General features: G+C 40.1%; 1 protein-coding gene across 4 annotated transcripts in view; it reads left to right on the forward strand.

Moving 5' to 3' along the window:
• The first annotated feature begins 779 nt into the window (after nt 1–779).
• Nucleotides 780–22,596, forward strand: part of LOC122657101 (branched-chain amino acid aminotransferase 2, chloroplastic-like) — a 34,241-nt gene continuing 12,424 nt past the window's right edge. For 2 of the 4 annotated variants that reach the window (XM_043851876.1, XM_043851878.1), the window contains exons 1-3: nt 780–944; nt 1,174–1,253; nt 15,985–16,162. In XM_043851876.1, the coding sequence (XP_043707811.1) occupies nt 813–944; nt 1,174–1,253; nt 15,985–16,162 (390 nt within the window). In that variant the 5' untranslated portion in view covers nt 780–812. The remainder of the gene's footprint in view (nt 945–1,173; nt 1,254–15,984; nt 16,163–22,596) is intronic. The other 2 variants (XM_043851877.1, XM_043851879.1) reach the window with 2 other exon arrangements.

Raw genomic sequence — 22,596 nt, forward strand, 5'->3', positions numbered from 1 at the left:
AATAAGGGGTGCTGTTCTCTGCGCTGTAGCGCAACCTGCGCCCAGGCACATGAGGGTGGGTGCAATGACCACCCTGCCCTTGCACAGGCTGCCCATGTGCCTGGACGCAGACTGCGCTGCGGCATCGAGAACATTCTCCCAAAAAATAAAGATGAAAAGTTAAGCCATGGTGATTCAGAAAAGGGTTGCAGAAATCTGTCAGAACAGTATGGGGCGCTTCATCCAATTCGATTCCCATTCTTTGGTGGCCTCCAAGGGCTTGACCCATCTAGAATGTCTTGTTGCAAATTTTGCAGCGATAAGGCAACTCGATCAGGGTTGCAGAGGGGTTGGAGCAGATGGGTTTGCAAGAAGAAGGAGGGTGTAAGGCAATGGGGTACCTTATTAGAGGGAAAATAAGTATAATTGTCTGGTTTCTTAGGTTTTTCAAATTTATCCGTAAAAATTATTAAAATATTAACGGTGTAGGGTTAAGTGAAGCTAAGTTTGAAAAAATAGAAGAGGCTTGAGTATTTGTAAGAAATAAAGGATAGGTTCCTTGAATTGTCAGAAAGGTTAGGGAAGGTCCAACTAATATGCTCTTTGTTTTATCTAGTTCTCCATAACAAGAGATTTTAATCTAACGGATAAATTGTGAATGAAAAATAAAGATTCTAATCTAACAATTTTTGGGCTCGGAGTTACAGTTCTTAATGCAAGCCCGAGTTTTACTCCGTTGCGTCCCGCCATTAAACTACATTCTCGGTCTTCGCTCGCAATCACCACACTCTCTCTCTCTCGAGAGGGACTGTTCTTGGGTATTTGCAGAAGAAATGGAGAGCGGCCTCGGATATGCAGGAGCTCAGCCCAACCATCTTCTTTCTCCTTCACCCAACGTCACGAGGCTCCTCTCCCCTACCTCCTTCACGGGCAGAAAACGTTTACCGTCCTCCTCATCTTTAAAGGTTTCTCTCTGTTTCTTTGCCTTTGCTCTTTAATTTTGGAACGAATAAATTTATTTCACATTTCATTATTGAATGCTTCTGACGGGAATCGCTGCTTCAGTATGTGATAAGAGACAAAATGAGTTGTTTCAAATATTTATGTTCCCGGTTGATAGATTTAAATGGATTATAGCAGTAAATCATTGCAACATTTTATTAGTATCTGAAGTGTGTGTCGTTGCAACTTCAGAATAAGCTCCGTTTCAGCTCCTCTCATCTCCAATTGGCCTCTGCCACGCGGCGTGAAGCAACGTCATTGTCTGCTCCTGGGTGTGTATACTTGAGAATCCTGATTTTTTTTCCTGTCTCCTGAAATAGAACATCAAATGTTCATTGGTTTAATTCATTTAGTTATAAAGGTATTATTAAACAGATATCATATTGGTGAATGCTTTGTTTCCTGTCTATATTGAGGACTTCCCCCTTCCCCTCTATTGTGTTTTTTACACTTCTCCCACTGAGTGAGGGGAACATTAATTTGTGCTTATGGAAGAAAACTATAGGATGATAAAATGAGAACTCCGAGTAACTAGGCATATGTAGTCAAGCCCTGCAACTCCGGTTGGAGTCCTATTCCTTGCAACATGGACATGTTCAACTTGGGGTCGAGCCTACCGCTAGCCTGATCCATTTCTGGTGCACCACGATCCCTCACCCACTGGAATAGGGGATCCTCATCATCATCAAAGTCCTCCTGAAAAAATGTTTGCTAGCTCGATTGGTTCTCTATCATTGGTGTCTATTCCTTCATGTATGTGCTTCATCTTTAGTCTTATATTCTAATGCACATACACCACTTGCTCTAGTTGTTCGTGACCCAATCTGTTCTGCCTCTTCGTGTGGATCAATGAGAATGTACTCTAGTTAGCTCGCATCCGGAGGATGAACAAGTCTGTGCGAGCACTCTCACTGCTATCTTTCTCAGGTTGGGTGAACTTGTACCATAAAACACCCATCAGTCGACTGCATTACAAATATAGAATATTAGGAATATATATTTCTTAAAGGGATAAAATTATAATTCATAAATGTAATGCCACCTACCAGGGTCTGACTTTTGTCTATCCTCCACTGCACTTTTTTCGATTGAAACTTGTGCTAGCCTCTCTGAAGTATTGGATTTGTTTTCATTTCAAAATTCAAACATGCTTTGCATTAGTATTTACTATTCAGTAATTGGTACACGGTACAATAAATTAATGAATTACATTCCTTTATTTACTACCAAGTCCCATACTCTCACCTCATCATTTGCTTTAGCCTGTGTCGATGCATTGGGTTCCAACTTCTCAATAACATTTTGAATTGCCTCTAGCAATTTTATGTTTAGTCCAAGATTATGCGAGTATTGATACTTTAGATTCAGATAGTATGCTTGTAAAGTGGAAACCACAAGTATATTGTTCGTGACTTAATGCTTTTGAGTTTTGAATATGTAAATGTAAAAACTCATGTAAAGTGTAAAGTATGTTGAAGTGTTGAACTCACCAGCTTTATGCAATGGATGACTCAGGTGCTTCTTCCATTGATCATCAATGATGTTAGAGCATGCCCTTGCACTTCGGGGTATCACAACTTTGACCATTTTCTTCATCTTCTGAAGGGCAACATAAATGTGGGGCAAGGTAGGGTTCTTCTCTGTATCAACCATCCTTAAACTGCCACCGCTGGCTCTAATATGGTAACAACTTTATTCAAGTCACGCCAGGATAAGTCACTTGCAATGGTCACTTGTGCTGCCCTCCCTTCTTCTGAATTCGACCCTTGCCAACCAAACCACTGTTCACGTGCAAACATAGACCTTAGACCTATCACCTTTGTCTGAAAGCTCTTTAATGCCATGTAATTGGTGGCAAATCGAGTGACACCAGGCCTCATTAAATTACCATTGCATCTTTCCCTCAACATGGCTAATGTATAACCATTGTTAATACAAATGTGGTCACTTATCTTGCCCTCTTGACTACACTTGCCACCAAAGTTTTCTTCCCCACGTCCTTCATCATTAAATCAATGGAATGTGCTGCACATGGAGTCCAAAAGAGGTGGATCCTCTTACTCTTCTTGTTCATTAACTTCTTGGTCCTATATCCTCCACCACTTTCTTCAGTTCCCTATACAAATATGATGCATCCTTTATTTCCTTCGATGCATCCAAAGACTTTAAGAATACTGTCTTTCCATTACAACTCACCATGAAATTGATAATGGACTGTCTAGTAGGTCCAGTCCAACTATCGACCATAATGGTGACCCCATACGTTTCCCACCTTGGCTTCAGACTCTTAATGTACTCTTCCAACTCCTTCTCCTTAGGCAAATCTACATTCATTAACTCATGTGGTGTGGGCCCTTTCCATCCTACGCCAGCCCTTCTGCAACGTCAAGAAATGCACGATATTATGTTCCCTGTGCCACATGAGGTGGAATGCTATTATAGAACATGAACTTACTGAAGGCATCCCATGTTTCATCTTGTTTACTACCATACATTTGTGGGATGGTTGGCTGGTAGGCATTTTGTTGCTCGAACATAGATGGATCTTACTCAAGAATGGGATCTGGAGAATGTATTCGTGGTCAGGTTGGGGGCCGTGAGATATGGGGATTCTGTCTTATGTTTCTCCTCCTCTCATCTTGTTGCACTGCCTCTGGTACAGCTGAGCCAGATCCACCAACTCCTCTTGCTTGCTCATATGCTTTCATATTCTCAAAATGAAAACTTTGTCTACTCTCTGCCAAAGTTTGCTGGTAGATTCTCCACTCAGCCTCTGATTGGAACTTACCAGGAGGAGGACTATATCCAGTATCATCTCCAATGATCTCTACACCAGGCCTCTCTAGCACTGCCTTATCAAACTCTCTTTGTTGCCTTTCCCTAATAGCTTTCTTTTCTCTTCCTCCTCTCATGTGCTTTTGCTATGGCCTGCTACACCTCATAAGAAACATTGGTGCATTTGAGAACATCCTTATAGCCACCAGCCAAATGCTGCTTTAATCTAGTGGCTCCTCCAGAATTTAGCAACTTCCCACAATATCTATACTTGGACTTCTTTTTATCCTTCGACATCGGGGTTCCATGTTGCCATGCTATATCACCACGGTCCCCCATTGTGTACCAAATGTCTTACTTGTTACACTGTTACATAAAAAAGCTTGTATTAGTAACTATTAAAGACTTAAAGTAATGTATTAGTAACTATTAAATATAATGTCAAACTATTAGAACAATCAAATAGCTATCTCATATTTATCCTGTAACCCTAATATTTATTTCTTAATTAAAAATAAAATTTAGAATTTCTACTAAAAATATTTATACCTTAAAGTATAAAACATTATAATGGAATGATGTATTTGACACCATTTTAATTTGGACATATAGTCAAGGTTTAAATTATCGGTATCGGGTATTGTATCGGTCGGGCAATTTTAAGAGATGTTTCGTATCGTATTGTATCGGAGATATGTATCGACTGGTGCAAAAACGCATGAAAATGAAAAAAATACACATGAAAATACACTTTTGGACACAAAAAATAATATAAATAAGGAATATATGTCATATATCATGCATATATACTAAGAATTTTGGATAATGTATAACCAGACAAGTGCGGCACTTTGAAATTGTTTTAAAAGATGAGATTTCTTACATGCATAGTCACTCTATTGCCATGAAGAATGTCGGGGTGGATCAAACTCATGTCTGTAAGGGTCTTCAAGAATAAGAGCAACTAGGATGATGTTGTGTACTGACCGAACATAAGCATAATACTGACCCTTAAGGAAGCCATTTTCGGTTTTGGGTGAAAATGGTGGATTTGAGTTCAAATCTTTGCAAATGTATACAAAGCATGCATCTACTAGTTAGTTGAACCTATTCTCCTTGAATCATAGCCAAAAAAAAGAAGAACTAAAATGCAAGATTTGAAGCAAAAGATCAAGTTTTTTGAGAAAAACCTACCTTTCCCTTTAAGTGTTGAGTATGTCTTGTATTCCAAGGATTCGAGTGCGATGTGGATCCGACCCGACCCGACATATATTGTGGCGCGACCTGAAGGGAGAAAAAATTGAGATTTAGTTCGTGAAGCGGAGGGTTGGGCCGATTAATGTAAGAAGAATGAAGAAATTAGAGATGAGAAGTTTGAAATGAGAAATGAAAGTACGAGGAAAGAGGCACAGGCACAACCCAGGAAGTCAGGAAAATCTTAGTAAATGGGGTTGGCACATGGATCCTTATCCTCCAATAGGCTTTATCGAAGAGCATACTTGGTACAAGACCCAGACTATGCACGCCATTCCTTACAACCTCTCCTATGGTCATTTTAGGCCTGCTCCTGGCTCTTTTAGTTCCTTCGATCTAAATCAGATCACTTCTTATTGGGGTGTCCCCAGGCCTCCATTGTACATGGCCATACCACCTCAAACGACTTTCTTGAAGCTTGTCATTGATTGGGGTAACTCCCAATTTCCAAATTAGCTCTAATACGTTCATTCCTTACTTTATCCTTTCTAGTTTTGCTGCACATCCATCTTAACATCCTCATTTCAGCTGCAAATAGCTTCTCTATATAGCACTTCTTAACTGCCTAACATTTTGCCCCTATACATCATAGCCGGTCGGACAATAGTCTTATAGAACTTTCCTTTAAGCTTTAAAGGAATACGTCGGTCACACAATACTCCGGTTGCCCCTCTCCACTTCATCCATCCCACTTTAATTCTTTGCAAAACATCATCATCTATGTCACCTTCTTTATTTATGGTTGACCCCAGATATCTAAAATAGTCGTTTTGTGGTATCTCTCTCTCCTCAATTCTTACTATGTCAGTATCCATCTTAGTGTGACTAAAATTACACATCATATGCTCCAGCTTTGATCTACTAATCTTAAAGCCTCTTGTTTTTAGGGTTGATCTCCACATCTCCAACTTAGCATTAATCCCTGCTTTTTTTCTCATTCACCAAAACGATATGATCGGTGAAGAGCATAGATCACAGGACCTCGTCTTGGATGCTCTTGGTCAATTCATCCATGATAAGCGCAAACAAATAAGGACTTAGGGCTGATCCCTGATGTAACCCAATCGTAATTGGGAATTCCTTGCTCTGGCCTCCCATAGATCTCACACTAGTCACAACACCCTCATGCATATCTTTAATTACATCTATATATTTACTCGACGCCCCTCTGTTTTTTCTAGGTCAATAAAGACCAAATGGAGGTCCTTCTTGCTAGTTCTACATCTTTCCATGAGCCTCCTCAGAAGGTAAATAGCTTTTGTCGTGGATCTACTTGGCATAAAACCAAATTGGTTCTTCGAGATATGAGTCTCTCTTCTCAGACGGTAACCTTCTCCTATAGTTTCATAGTATGACTCATTAGTTTTATGCTTCTATAGTTGTTGTAGCTTTGAATATCACCTTTATTTTTGTAGATTGGAACTACAATGCTTCTCCTCCATTCATCCGACATATTCCTTGTGTTCATAATCTTTTTAAACAACTTGGTTAAATATACTCCACATACTCCTAGGGCCTTCCACACTTTCATTGGGATCTCATTTGGGCCTGGTTTCTTGCCTACTTTCATCTTTCTTAGGGCTTCTTTAACTTCCACCACACCAACCTTTTGTACATATCTATGACATGTGTTATCGTGATGAATAGTGCAATCATTCGTATTTCGAACTATTTCCATTTAATAGTTCACAAATATACTCATCCCATCTCTTCACAATGTCCTCATCTCTTACCAACACTCTTCCATCCTCCCCTTTGATACATCTCACATGTTTGAAATCTCTACTCTTCACAATGTCCTCATTTGTATTTCTCTCATTTTAGCTATCTTATAGATAGTTTTTTCACCTTCCTTTGTGTTTAGATTAAGATAGAGATTTTCATATTTCTTCGCCCTAGACATCCCTACAATCTTCTTAGTCTCATTTTTGGCCTCATTATACCTCTTTTTTATCTTCTATTTCTGTCGTCTGTTGCCATGTCTTAAAACGCTCTTTCTTGGTCTTGATGACTGCTTGGACCTCATCATCTCACCACCAAGTCTCCCTAGGGGCCTGATGACTACTCTTTGCTTCCCCTAGGACTTCCTTGGTGATCCTCTTGTATCCCCACAATCTTCTTAGTCTCATTTTTGGCCTCATTATACCTCTTTTTATCTTCTATTTATTTAGTCCGTTGCCATTTCTTAAAACTCTCTTTCTTGGTCTGATGACTGCTTGGACCTCATCATCCCACCACCAAGTCTCCCTAGGGGCCTGACGACTACTCTTTGCTTCCCCTAGGACTTCCTTGACAACCCTCTTAATACAATTCATCATCTTGTTCCACATCACATTGGTGTCTCCCTCAAAGTCCCACTTTCCTTGTACCACATTATCCGTAAATGTGCCTAGGGGCTCCTCTTTTAATCTCCACCATCTTATCTTAGGATACATTGGTTCCCTTCTCCTACGCTTCTGTGCACTAAGGCACATATCCAGAACCACCAGTCTATGTTGGGTGGTTAGACTCTCCCCTGGGATAACCTTACAATTCTTACACAACTTTCTATCTGTCCCTCTAGTTAGGAAGAAATCTATTTGACTGGTATGATTCCCACTTTTGTAGGTAACTAAGTGCTCCTCTCTTTTTCAAAGAAAGTGTTCACAATGGATAGATCATAAGCTACCGCAAAGTCTAAGATTGAGGTCCCCTCCTCTTTCCTCTCCCCAACCCCGAAACCTCCATGAACACCTTCATAGCCTCTACGATCACTCCCAACATTTTCATTTAGGTCACCTTCATTAATAAAAGATTCATCATTCCCAACCCTGCACTAAGTCATCCATGTGATCCCAAAATTGGCGCTTGCTACTTTCATCCAATCCTATTTGGGGTGCATAAGCGCAAACAACATTGACAACCTCTTTCTCAAACACCAGTTTGATAGATATAATCCTATCTCTCATTCTTTTGACCTCCACAATATCATTCTTTAGGTCTTTGTCCACTATAAGTCCCACTCCAACACCAGTTTGATAGATATAATCCTATATGTCTTGGAACTTATAATGGGTATATATGCATTAACATTGAATGTTATTGTGGTTTTGGAACATTAGATGCAAGTATTCATGTAGTAATTCCTCAATTTAAATGAGAATGCTGTTGTTTTTTTGGTCCCCCTTTTTTTTTTGAAATCTACATGTTTAAAACACGTACTGTCTGTTTCTGTTTTTTTGACCATATCGTTCAGAGTTTTACGCTGTTTCAAATATGTTGTCAAAATGGTCAGATAATTGTAGGAGCCTCATCCTTCTTTCACTAGCTATCTCATATTATGAGGTGTGCAATGCAATCTTATACCTTATTTTTATCACCTTTATTCTAAATTTTTTTATTGACTTAGCATTCAAGGTACCAAAAAAGCTTTGTAAAAGGAGGTAAAGGAACTATACTTGATATGCCTAACAAAATAGACATGAGATGCTCTTCAGGTTCATCCTGTGAAGTGCGAAGGATAACCTCCAATTTGCAAATGTTGGACTGATGCAGGTGTACTACCTTGAACCGACCCAAACCCGTTTGGGGGTATCCAGACGGAGATGAACCGGGTCCAGTTTGAGTCTTGGGTTTAGTAGGATATTATTAGTCTATTTATTTTGGATTTATCTTTTAGTCTTTTATTTTAGAGGGCAGGCCTTGGTGCAACAGTAAGGTTGCTTCATTGTGACCAAGTGGTCACGGGTTCGAGTCTAGAAACAGCCTCTCTACGAAAGCAGGGTAAGGCTGCGTACATTATGACCCTCTCCAGACCCTGCAATGGCGGGAGCCTCATGCACTGGGCACACCTTTTTATTTATTGTTTTATTTTACTTTGAATAGACTAGCCATTATATTCCAGTTTTAGAGTTAGAACAGAAGTGTTTTGATTTCTTTTATATGTAATCGCGAAATTAGTACACAGATTTGAGAATGAATTGAAAAGTTGCGTTTGGAGAGCCTGCGTAGCTGTATGTGTTTGCGATTCTCCCCCCTTCTTCTTACGTGATTTCTTCCTCTCCCCTGCAACTCTGAGACCCTTTTCAGGTTCCCCTCCTTCCCTAACCGGCAGTGTAGGGCAACATATAGAGTACAAGTATACAACATGTTAACAGCCTTAGGAATTGAGTGCTTGAATGATCTAATCGATCTCCCAGCCCCTTATTTATATTAATCTCAAATCATAATCAAAGTAGGAGTGCCCCCCCCCCCCCAGTCCTATTCCTATTAGGAATTCCTACTACAACTAGGAATCCCAAAATAGAGATCGGATAGAGGGGAGAGAACAGAAATAGAAATAAAGCATAAAACAACTAATAAAATAACTAAAACAATAAGGACTAAGTTACCCTTATCGGGTAAAGTAGCCCATCTCAACACTCCCCCTCAAGTTGGAGCAAAGATGTCGATCATGCCCAACTTGACTAGATTGGGATGAAACAATTTCCCAGACAATCCCTTGGTGAAGATATCAGCAAGTTGATCAATAGATGTCACAAAAGGAATACAAATCAGCCCATCTTCTAACTTCTCTTTGATGAAATGCCTATCCACCTCAACATGCTTGGTACGATCATGCTGTACTGGGTTGTGTGCTATGCTGATGGCAGCCCTGTTGTCGCAGTACAACATCATAGGAAGACGAATAGGAACACCAAGATCTTGTAGCAAACCTTTAAGCCAGAGTAACTCACAAATACCTTGTGCCATAGCTCGAAACTCAGCTTCGGCATTAGAACGAGCAACTACATTTTGCTTCTTGCTACGCCATGTGACAAGATTTCCACCTACAAAAGAGCAATACCCAGAAATAGACTTACGATCTGCAGAACCAGCCCAATCAGCATCAGTGTATGCTTCTATCCGTAGATGATCATGCATAGACAGAAGAATTCATTTTCTAGGAGCTGATTTCAAATAGTGCAAGATACAAAGAACAACCTCCATATGAGAAGAGTAGGGATCATGCATAAACTGGCTCACAGTACTCACGGCGACAACAATGTCAGGATGAGTGTGTGAGAGATAAATCAGCTTCCCTACAAGTCTTTGGTACCGGCCTTTATCAACAGGCTCACCCTCTTTCTCCTTGAGGCGAACAGAGGGTCCATAGGAGTATCGAAGGATGGCAGCCTAGCAACGGTTTCAGCCAATAAGTCTAGGACATACTTCCTCCGGGAGAGAAAAATGCCTTTAGAAGATCCGCCACTTCAATCCCAGAAAGTATCGTAGTTTCCCTAGATCTTTAATCTCAAATTCTTGTCAGGAAGGTCTTCAACCGTCGATCTCATCACCATCATTGCAGTAACCACTATATCATCAACGTAGACTATAAGAACAGTGAGTTTTTCACCAGCCCTCTTTATAAGAGTGTGTGATAAGCATTACTCGCTTATAGCCCACGAAATCATGGCCTTGGGAACCGGCCAAACCATGCTCGAGGGATCGCTTCAGCCCATAAAATGCACGCTTCACCTACACACTTTTTCTTGGTTTCTGTCACAAGAGAACCCTGGTGGAATGTCCATATACACCTCCTCATCCAGTGCTCCATTTAGGAAGGCATTTTTTACATCTAGCTGTTGCAAATCCCATCCAAGGTTGACTGCACAAGATAATAACACACGAACAGTATTTAACTTTGCAACAGGTGCAAAAGTTTCCTGGTAATCAATGCCGTATGTCTGAGTGAACCCCTTGGCCACGAGTCGTGCCTTATACCTATCCACAGTGCCATCCACCTTCTGTTTCACCACAAACACCCATTTACATCCAACGGTTGTCTTCCCAGGTGGAAGAACCACAAGCTCCCATGTGTTATTTTTCTTCAAGGCTTCCATTTCTTCCATCATAGCTACCTTCCACTTTCCATCTGATAGAGCTTCCTGCCAATTGTTAGGAATATGAACAGAAGAAAGAGAGGAAATAAACGCAGGAAAGGATGGGGAAAGGGAATCATAAGAAATAACATGAGATATGGGATGCTGAGTGCAAGTTCTGACACCTTTGCGAAGAGCAATAGGTAATTCAAGAGAAGGAACATTACCAGGTGGAGAGGCAGGTTCTGGATCCGGGTTCGGCAATGGGATGGGTACTGGAGCAACAGTTGATTGAACCTGCTTATGTTTCCTTGCATAGGTCTTCACAGTACTGTCATCAATCCTCCTCTGAAATTTACTAATAGTCCTCTGGATAGGAGTCTGGACAAGGGTAGATTGCTCCCCCTGAATAGATTGCTCCCCCTGTATAGGAACCTCTCCCCCTGACTCAGGGGGAGTACTAGGGGCAGGCCGAACTGGTTCAGACTCGTGGTAAACAGACTGAAGTGGAGGTGGAGAGTCAATAGTCAGCACATCTTCACTAACACTCTCCCCTTGAAGAGGTGGGGACATATAAAATGGAACACTTTCATGAAAGACAACATCCATGCTGACAAAAGTCCTGCGTGATGGAGGGTAATAACATTTGTACCCCTTCTGTGTAACAGAGTAACCTAAGAAAATGTAGCGGAGACTACGTGGGTCAGGTTTACCAGGGGACCTTGTATCCCTGGCATAACAAACGCAGCCAAACACCTTAGGTGGGACTATAAAGGAAGAAGAGCCAAGTAATAGCTCAATAGGGGCCTTGGAAAGAAGAACCTGACTGGGCAGCCTATTAATTAAATAGGCTGCAGTAAGGACAGCATCCCCCCCAATAAAGGAAAGGGACATTGCGAGCAAACATAAGAGCCCTAGCCACCTCCAAGAGGTGGCGGTTTTTTCTCTCAGCCACACCATTTTGGGCTGGAGTGTCGACACAGCTGGTTTGATGAAGGATTCCATGGGCAACAAGGTATTTTTGGAACTGACCTTCCATATACTCTTTCCCATTGTCACTCCTCAAAATTTGAAGAGTGGCATTAAATTGGGCCTTAACCAATTGATGAAAGTTTTGAAAACATGAAAAAACTGCATTTTTTGTGTGCATAAGGTAGACCCAAGTGAACCTAGAATAGCAGTCAATAAAAGTGACATACCACCGATGTCCAGACAGGGAAGTTTTCCTACTAGGACCCCACACATCAGTATGAACAACATGAAATAAGGAAGAGGATCTCTTATTAGAAATGGGATAAGTTGAACGTGTCTGTTTAGCCAAGACACAAGGCTCACAAAAAAAGTCTTCCTTATTACAGTCTTTAACTAATGCTGGAAATAAATGTGATAAAGTACCTAAAGGGGGATGGCCTAGCCTAGAGTGCCATTTATGTAATTCAGAAGAGAAAGATGCCGAAGGTAAAGCCTGGGTAGGTGTAGGATTGCCATCAAGCAGGTACAATCCGCCATGCACTTTACCCGATCCAATCGTCTTCCCCGAGTCCAGTTTCTGAAAAACACAGTGAGTGGGAAAAAAAGTCACTTTACAATTCAGGGATTTAGTGATACTGCTAATGGAAAGAAGGTTAGTTGTAAATTTGGGAATATGTAACACAGAGGACAGGGTAAGGGAAGGAGAACAACCAATGGATCCTTTCCCTGAGATGGAGGAGAGGGACCCATCAGCAATTTTGACTTTATCCTTACCAGAAGCAGGAGAGTAGGTATTAAAAAGGTTGGAAGAACCTGTCATGTGATCAGTAGCACCGGAGTCTATGATCCATGGAGTGGAAACTACTGATGCACAATGACCAGCAAAGGAAATACCTGTACGGGCAAAGAAGGAACCTGAATTGGTAGCAGACGTAGTAGAGGCAGCGGATGTGTTCAACATACGACGTAGAGCCTGGAGTTCTTCCTGGGAGAAACCGATGTCAGCAGTGGGAGTTGGAACTACACTTTCAGTGTGATTGGCTTTGTTTTTAGACTTAGCACGACCACGTTTGGCCTCAAAATCAGCTGGCTTCCCATGTAATTTCCAACACTGAGCCTTAGTGTGATAAGGTTTGTGACAATGCTCACACTTAACAGGCTCTTTGGTAGTAGTAGCAGTAGCAGCAACACTGTCAGAAGAAGTAACAGGAGTGGAGCTAGCAGTCTGTAAGGCTGATCTCTCAACTTTGGGAATAATCATCATGGCAGCCCTTCGTGTCTATTCACTGTGAACATAAGAAAAAGTTTCCTCTAAAGTGGGGAAAGGAACCCGACCAAGAACTTGCACCCGAATAGGATCATAGTCATCATTGAGTCCAGCCAGGAAATCATAGACTCGAAACTGATCAACATAAGAATGATAAGCAGTAATGTCAGCAGTAGTAGTAGGGTGAAACTGAGCATAATGATCCAATTGCTGCCATAAACACTTGAGGGCAGCATAGTATTTAGTGACAGACATCTCCTTCTGAGTAGTATTTTGGAGTGTCTTCCGGATTTCATAAACTTGAGCACCACTTCCTGATCGACCATAAGTTCCCTTGACAGCAGTCCATATCTGAGTAGCAGTGTCAAGGAGGAGATATTGACTGGAAAGATCAGTGGTCATAGAGTTCAAAACAAATGACATCACCATAGCATCATTGACAGCCCATTTAATACGGGCAGCACCATCTTCAGTAGGCTGTTTGGTGGTGCCAGTAAGATGGCCAGTAAGTCCCCTACCAGCTACGGTTAAGGATAATGATCTGGCCCATATTAAATAGTTCGTACCATCAAGTTTTATTGCAGCAGCATAGGGAAGAAAGTCATTCCTAGTATGACCATCTCCAGAAGTAGCAGTAGTCATCTCTGAATCACCCATAATTCAGCCAGGCAGAAAAATCAGATCTTCAAAAACTTGAATCGAGTGTGAATGAGGGGTTTTGAAATTGCCGAATTTCCAACCGTCAGAATGGGCTGAAACTTAGGTCGAGTTTCCCTCTAATAGTAGGGAAGATATCCTCCAAAAATTAGCTCCTTTTGATGAGCCAATAAAAAGCCCTAAATTTTGACAAATTTAGGAAGAAAAAACCTGATTGCAGAAAAATTGCAGAGTTGAATCAATTCTGCAGTCTTCAAACAGGGACTGGTGTAGACCAATAACAGCAGGAACCACTCTTCAAAAAAGCAGAAATCAAACTTCAGTTGAAAGGATAGCTTGATCTCCAAGGATGGAAAAAATCCTGCCGGCAGATTTAGGTCACACCACAGTTCTTCGATCTTCAATGAGGTGACATTGAGGGCAGCAGCTAAATTTGCATTAGATCACCTCATAGTTGCTGCCTTGATGGAGAGAAAGAGGCCGAGAGTGGTGGAGAGAAAAGAAAAAAAGAAAAAAACAGAAACCGAGAGGGGGAAGAACCAGAAAACCAGAAAAACTGAGAAAGGAGAGAAGGGAAAGAATCAGAAAACCAGAAAAGCTGCTCTTAGATCAGAGTTGGCTCTGATACCATGTTAACAGCCTTAGGAATTGAGTGCTTGAATGATCTAATCGATCACCCAGCCTCTTATTTATATTAATCTCAAATCATAATCAAAGTAGGAGTGCCCCCTCCAGGCCTCCAGTCCTATTCCTATTAGGAATTCCTACTACAACTAGGAATCCCAAAATAGAGATCGGATAGAGAGGGGAGAACAGAAATAGAAATAAAGCATAAAACAACTAATAAAATAACTAAAACAATAAGGACTAAGTTACCCCTATCGGGTAAAGTAGCCCATCTCAACACAACATATGGACATAGAATACAGCAACAAGGCTGAAATTTGAAAGGCCAGAATCCAAGAAGGGACTAAGCCATTTATAGGAGCCCGTATACAAGTACTGTCCACCTTCTCCTCCATAGCCAGCTCATCTGCAATAAAATTAACAGACCTCAGCATCCGCGAGAAAGAAGCATTACCCGCCTAGCAAGAGCTTTAGCCTTCTTGATAAGGTGTAAACATCTCCAAGGTCCCCCCTGGTAAGACTGAAGCCAGTGGATAACTGATCTAGAATCTCCCTCTACAGAATTATCCATTCAACCATGATCCAAAGCTAGTTCCAGACCCTGAATAATGACCTTGAGTTCTTCCGTAATGAAATCTGCCATGCCAATAAGGCATGAGATGCCAGTTAAACCATACCATCATGATTTCTGAATGCACCTCCTAGGCTCCTATTTCAGCTGGGCCCGGATTGCCAAAGGTAACTTCCATCCTTGTTGAGCTTTAATGATTATGGGTTTCTAGACCCTTTTTTTTTTATGAGTTAGGTTTCTATGGCTTTTTGATGACCAAATATTCAAAAGATTTTAAGAAGCTTTCTCACCTATATGAAGGGAGATAGCAAGCAAGTTCAATCACCCTACTCATTGGGGGAAAACAATTGTTATCCATGTTTCAAGAGGCAGCGGGGCCCTTGATTCTAATCATGCTTGTGAGGCATACCTCTTGTCATCCAGAAGATTAGATTATCCTGTAGAATATATGAAGGGGAGGGGGACCTATCCCGGGCTCAATCAGCGTGGCTATAAGTCCGAAGATACCTGTTTTTCATAATCCAAAGCAACTAGAATTTATGGCTTTTAAGATCACTAGATGTATCTATGTCTAGAACCAGCACCACTAAAAAAGTCCAAACACCACCAGGCACCAGATGCATTTGTGCCTTGTGAGATAAACTTTTCTTTACTATGAATTTTTGTTCAAACTAACCCAATGTTTCTGTCATAAATTTGCCACAAATCTAGTTTGGTCACTGAAGATTTTGCAATCGAAGTCTGTAACTTTATTAGCCATCATGACTCCCTTTGAGTTCAGTGGTTACTAATAGAAAAACTTTAACATTGCAGTTCTTGATAAGGAATCATTTTGCATCATACTGATATTGGATGTGTTATACATGGTGGACTGCAAAGAAAAATGAACATATTCTTCATGCTGGTTATTCTGTTGATTGAAATTAAGTAATTACATAGGCTTCAAGTCCATTGATTACTTACACTAAGTTCCACTTTTTGTGCGTCTTATGCTTATATGTTGACTTCTTGTGAATATTGAAATATACTGGTGAAACCAGCAGTGAAACATTGGAGTTGGCTGATATAAGTTGGGATGACCTTGGATTTGGTCTTGTGCCGACCGATTATATGTATGTCACAAAATGCCTCAAAGGTGGTGACTTTCCTGATGGTGAATTAGTGCGTTTTGGGAACATCGAATTGAGCCCATCAGCTGGAGTTTTAAATTATGGCCAGGTTTGTTATCTGAAGTACTGCACAGGTACACTTGTTTTTTTTTTTTTTTCTTTTTTTCCTGGACTACAGCAGTGTTACACAATTTACTTATGTATTTTCATCTCAGGGAATTTGTATCTATTACCTTACCTAGTTGTGGATAATGCATGCTTTGTCCTTTAGGAGTAAAAAAGTTAGAATTATTGGGTTTATTGTTATTTATATGTTCAATTTTTTATGCTTTCTTGTTTCTGCAGGGGCCTTAGATCTAAATGTATATGTTGCTCTTCTTCCTTTCATTTTTGAAGTAGCAAATAATTATGTACAGCAATGGCTTTCTTTGGTGTATTACCTGTAGTTACTCTAGATACAGAATTGTGAAGTGCAATGGAGTTGGAGCATAATTATAATAAATTATATGGATACAAATATTTAAAGTTTTGTAGGGATTGAGTTTTTGCTTGGGTTCCTACCCCATAAAATAGTCGCATTGCTGTAGAGTTTTGGGATGGGAGAGCAGAAGGCTATGGTATTTGCTGCTGATCATGGTACAAAAACTCGTTAAAACAAAAATCGAGATTTCGAGAATCTCGAGTATCTCGGTCTGACCGAAACGAAACACCACTTCGAAATGAAAAAAAAATAACTCAGTCGAGATTTTGGTCATTTCATGAAATTTCGGTACTTTGTATCGGCGAGATGTTACAAACCTAAGTTATAAAATGTCAAAATCTTCGACCGAGAGCTCACAAGGCTTGCTTTTTTCATTTTCTTCCACCCATTTCTTCCCCCTTCACTTCTCTTTGGTGATTTTTGAACCAGCCTTCGAATCTTCGCCGCATCTAGGGACGTACCCGTACATGCTTCCAACCACCAGCTGTACCCATACATGCTCCAGAGGCGTCATATCACAATGGATCAGTGGGTAGTCGTGGTTCTTCATACTTTGGAAACCCATATCCTAGGCATGGTACTAAATCTCTTTTCGTTTCGGTGTTTCGGTCTGACCGAAATTTCCGAGATACCGAAATTTCGATGAAATTTCGTCGAAATATGGTATTTTTCTGTGGGTGTAAAATGCCAAAAATGACCGAGATTTCCGAAATTTTCGAAACGAGATTACCGAAATTACCGAGATTTCCGAAATTTCCAAAATATTCGAAATATTGCACGTGACACTTTTAGTGACTTTTTCAATATCTCGCGATATATCGTGAGTCCACGATATTTCGTCGATATCTCACGAGATATCGTCGAAATATGGTATTTTTCCATTTCGGATTGGTATCGTATCTCGGACAGCTCGAGATATACGAAATATCGCGAGATTTTGAACCTTGATCCTAGGATAGGTTACCTTCAGCATGTTAATGATGCTATTTACATGGTAACTGTGGATGACTACACTCGTTTCTTCTCCCAGACTATGACGTGGCATTCATATGTCCTACAGTTGGAGAACAATACACATCGGCTCCATTAGACTATGAGTGGGGTCAATCCTGGATGACGGAGTAATTATTATTAGTAGACATTTGAGTCACTTGATGACTATTTGACTTGTATTGGGAATTTGGGATATTGATGTTATTGACTTATTGTACTTAATATTATGACTTATGAGTCATTGAATTTATGTATCCAAGTGAATTTACTTGTTTAATTTGCTTATTAGTTATTATGTCCTCTAGTACTTAAAGTCTTAAACAATGTGTATGTGTAATGTATGTGTAATTAACTAAGTTATACATTAGGATTCGACCGTATACTGTCAATCAATAGTGCAAATCCAAAACACCACTTTGGGTGACTATTTTTGCAATTTGAACATTTGCATGTGTTTGTATAGCCTAAAATATGGTTTCCATGAAGTTTCAGGCCTTAACTTGGCCTAAAACCCACCGAAATGACCTACCGAAACCTTGCAGTAAAAATACAATATTTAGACCAAAATACCGATCCGAAACGAGATTTTAAACATTGCTGCTGATAAGAGGAAAGTCTCTGGTATGGATTGTTTTGGATCTTCCCCACAATTTTTGCGATGTGGTTAATCTGTCTGGTCAGGGTTTTGGAGTAATTCTCTTGGGAGAGTTGTACTCTACGAGAAGAATGAATGCAACTTTTATAACCTTATAGTGTATGAAATTGTGCTCAAGTGATTCAAAAGCATTTTAGGTCCTTTAGTTTGATGAGGTCTGTGAGGAATGTCCGCATGATCATTGTAAATGTTTTCTTCGAAAGACTTGTGAAAATCTTAGATCACAGTATATCAACTTCCCAAGGAGTATTGCAAAAACTATATGGGTCCTCCATGTAATTTTCATTGCTAATGAATGTGCAAAGATTCTAGGTATTTCATGATGAATGGGTTGCTCTGTAAATTATGGGGCTGTCAATGGGCTGGGTCACCAAATCTGACCCACTGTGTGGATCTGTTACATCTGTATATGGTCAGATTCATTTAGTTTATGACAGATCCATTTGATAATCAGAAGGAGGCGGATCTGCCCTGATCCTTTCTGATTATGATCCAAACCTGAATTAAGTATATAGACTATGAATATCTTACACGTGCATGTGTTTTTATTTCTTTTGTCTTAGAACTGAGCTAGGGAATTTTAACTGATTATCCAGATCCAAATCCGATTATCCAATAAATAATTGTACCCAGACATGGATCATCTTTGTATATTATTTTGAGTTTCGAAAGCTTTTTCATTGATGTTGCCATTGAATAACTTGAAGATTTGTGGATTAGTGATTTGAGTATACAACATAGCTACTAAGTTTACGATTTTTTGGAAAATTTTGAGGGAAATTTGATTGTCATTCTTGTTGTTCTTGAGTTCTGATATAAGTATTAGTAAAGTAACATATTTGGTGACCTATCAAGTTCTAATTTCTAGAATTGGTATTATATGCTTGTTTTCGTCTTTTATATGACTGAAACTGAAATTTTATGGGGCTTGGGCTTTGTTTGATTGAGTTGGCTTTAAACCTTATGGAAAAAATTTTCACTTGATTTTGTAATATTTACTCTAAAACCTTGTGTTATGATCTGTTAGAGACATGAAAAACCTTGAAGCAGTGAGCCTTGGGCTGGCCATTGGACATTTCGTACCATCAAACAATTTCGGAGGCTAGTTTTCCTGGCAGGGGGGTGCTCATGAACCTTAGGTTGGTATTCCCATTGTGCATTTACTCCTTGCAATGACTCGACTCGGTTCCCCAATCAACACTTCCAGTTGCTCTCCAAGGACTCTTGCAGCTTCAAACAAGATGCACCACCTTACTTGAATACCAGCCTTACCAGTGTTTCTACCTGGACTTCAACACCACTATTCCTCTTCCTTCAATCTTCCGCGACTTGGTTCACCCAAGCAACATTCCCAGTACTGCACCAAAACCATTGGTTAATTTGTAGAATTGGAACTATTTAAATTGATCACAGGAAAATATAAGTGGAATGATTTAGCTGGACAATTATCCTTAGAAAGCTCAGAAAAAATCTCATAGCAGTGCCACCATGCTGTACTCCATCCCATGCAATATATTCACATGGTCGGACTGTGGGCATAGTTCGAGAACTCGCGAGATCTCGCCGAGTTTCTTGGTTTTTAAAAAAACCAAGACGATACTGCCTGCGAGTCTCAAAAGTGCAATATCTCGCCGAGATCTTGCCGAGATCTCGGATCTTGGTTCGGGTCTCGGTTTCAACCCATTTTTTTACCCACCTACCACTTAAATACCTCACCTAACTCGACAGAACTCGACATTTCTAGGCGAGATCTCGGGTTGACCCATGGAAATGACCCATCTACTATGTATTTACCTAACTCGACGAAAAAAAAAATGCACCAACTCGGCGAGATCTCGACTCAACTCGGTTTTTCCAAGAGCCGAGTTGGTACCGAAACCCGAGTTTAGTACCTTGACTGTGGGATGTCACTGAAGAGGGAGTCAGTCTAATGTCTGGTCCATTTTTGGAAACATTGTCTTGAAGACAAGAACCCTTTTTAGAGCAAGAAACAGAATTAGGACATGAGGGTAATTAAATTTTTAAGGGGAAGTCCAAACTTGGAATTTCAATGAAGTGCTTATAAACAGAAATAAATTTAGAACACAAGGGCTTTTATGTAATATAAAAGAATAGGGGCTCAAATGTGTAACAATGCCAGGAACTTAAACAATCAGTGATCACATATGAGAAGGAAGAGAACCGAGAAAGAAAGGGGGAGAATCTGCCAAGGAGATGAGCAGAGTCGATGGTCTTGCATTCCCCCCCCCCCCCTACCACTTGTATTTATTAGCAATCAAAGTAGTAAAATCAAATAAGGAAACTAAGTCCCTGTGCAACAAGAAAAATAAAATAAGAAATCTAGCTTAATTAGGAAGTAGAGATTTATCCTAACTAGAGAAAGGAATAAACTAAAACAAGGAAGCAAAGCAATCATGATAGGGACACTCTCCTTATCGTGGTGGACATCAAATTGTACACCCATGGTACATAGGATCCACTCTTTAACAAATTGCAAATGCTGATTTTTGGTCTTCTTCTTCCTTTTGATTTAAACGGAACCCACGACCAGAACTTCTTCAAGTGTCTCTAACTCTAACCAACTCAATATGAAACCAATCCAGCTGAAACTATAGGATTAGAATCCTAACACTGAGACCTCTTGAATATAACACATAGCAGTTCAAATCTTCAACGATAAAATAATAATAAATATCTGAAACTGTCCTGGGTGGAATGAACAGTACCAGCTTTGAAGATGGCTTTAGATCTCCTAAACCCAACTCCATTAGCCCCAAACTTTGCAGTCAACATTGCCCAATAGGAGAGAACTATTTCCCAAAATTTCAGGTCGATCTGAGATGATTTGATGAAGTTCCAGCAAACTCTTCTCAACCCAGTAGTACTGTCAACAGCAAGCGGAAGGAAAACAGTAGCAGAAAAAGAAAAGGGAAGGAGAAAAACAGAACAAAATAGAAGAATGAAGGAGTGTTGAGGAATTCAGACCTGTGAAGAAGAATGATTAGGAGAAAGGAATCGATTCAGGGAGGAAAAGAATGAGTCCATCCAGCAAACTCGCACGGCAGCCACAAAATTCTTTTGATTCAGTCTTCAAAACTATCCCATTGATGGGTGATTACGACTTCTTGTAAGACTCCAAAAACATAAATTTAGCAACTAACAAGAAATAGAAACTGTAGTAAACTGGTAACTAAATAACAACTAAATCTCCTATGTATACTTAACTTCCCTAAAATAAAAATAAGCTTGCAAAAATTACAAAGATAATCCAAATCCCCTGCATAATCCTATGGGTAACTGCATCACCTTGTCATTCGAAGGCTGGCATCCTTGGAAAAACACACATGATATGGAGGCTGACACTAATTAATGCAGAACCAGGGTGAGGGGTGGTCTGCTATGGTGGGCTTCACAGAGAGAACAGTAGAAGAATTAGAAGAAAGGAGGGGAAAGGGAAGAGGGAAGTCACGTTCATACACACACTCTCAAAGAGCTTCACAAATAAAGGAGGGGAAAGGGAAGAGGGAAATCACGTTCATACACACACTCTCAAAGAGCTTCACAAATAACTTCCATTAATCAAATCTGCAGATCTGTTACTCTCCTACGATTACAATGAATAAATAGAGAATAGCCTTGCATAGGAATAGAAACCTAACTATAATAGAAACAACCCAAAATGGAAACTACTAAAATAGACCATATCTAAGAAAAGGAAACTACCTAATAAGCTCCTACGTAATCTACTCATGAAATAAAACAAATATTGCATCCTAACTAAACTACCAGCCCTTGCCAGACCAGAAAACCGGTTTAGGACCAGTCCTTGGTTTGGGCTTCCAAAGTGAGTCATGCCGGTCCAGCCAGGCTAAGGCAACTGCATCACTAATGTATTAAGTTCTCCATGGTCTAAACTTATTTTTAATATTGCCCCCAATGTGATTTTTAAATAAACGTTCAAATGGTTAAAGAAGAGGACCAAAATAGTTCTATTTATGTTATGGCAAGGGGATAGGTAAAAGTGAAATGGATGCAGCCTACATTTAGTCTTTTTTTTTCCCCTGGGATTTATTTAGTCTTTTTTGAGTGTCTTTGTTTTGCTTATTTATATTTGTCAAAATCTTACTTTTAGTAGTGAAGGAGTGTTTCTGTAATTTAACCTTGGGCCTGATCTTGTTGGTCATTTGAGTTCAAGATCCAATTAAGAGTTGGTTTTCTGAGGATGGTCCAGCCGGAAACCAGGAATAGCTCCATGCATATAATTCTAGCCTCTCTTTATTTCATGTGTTTTTCACTAGACAATGTTGGTTTGGCTGGCGGAGATTCAGTTTATAAGTGGCCAGTTTTTTATGGTCTATCGTTTCTTGGTGTTCTTATGGGGTGATAATATTTTCAGTAAGTTGAATTTAAATCC

This window comes from Telopea speciosissima, chromosome 3, assembly GCF_018873765.1.
Source record: "Telopea speciosissima isolate NSW1024214 ecotype Mountain lineage chromosome 3, Tspe_v1, whole genome shotgun sequence".
Lineage (NCBI taxonomy): Eukaryota > Viridiplantae > Streptophyta > Magnoliopsida > Proteales > Proteaceae > Telopea > Telopea speciosissima.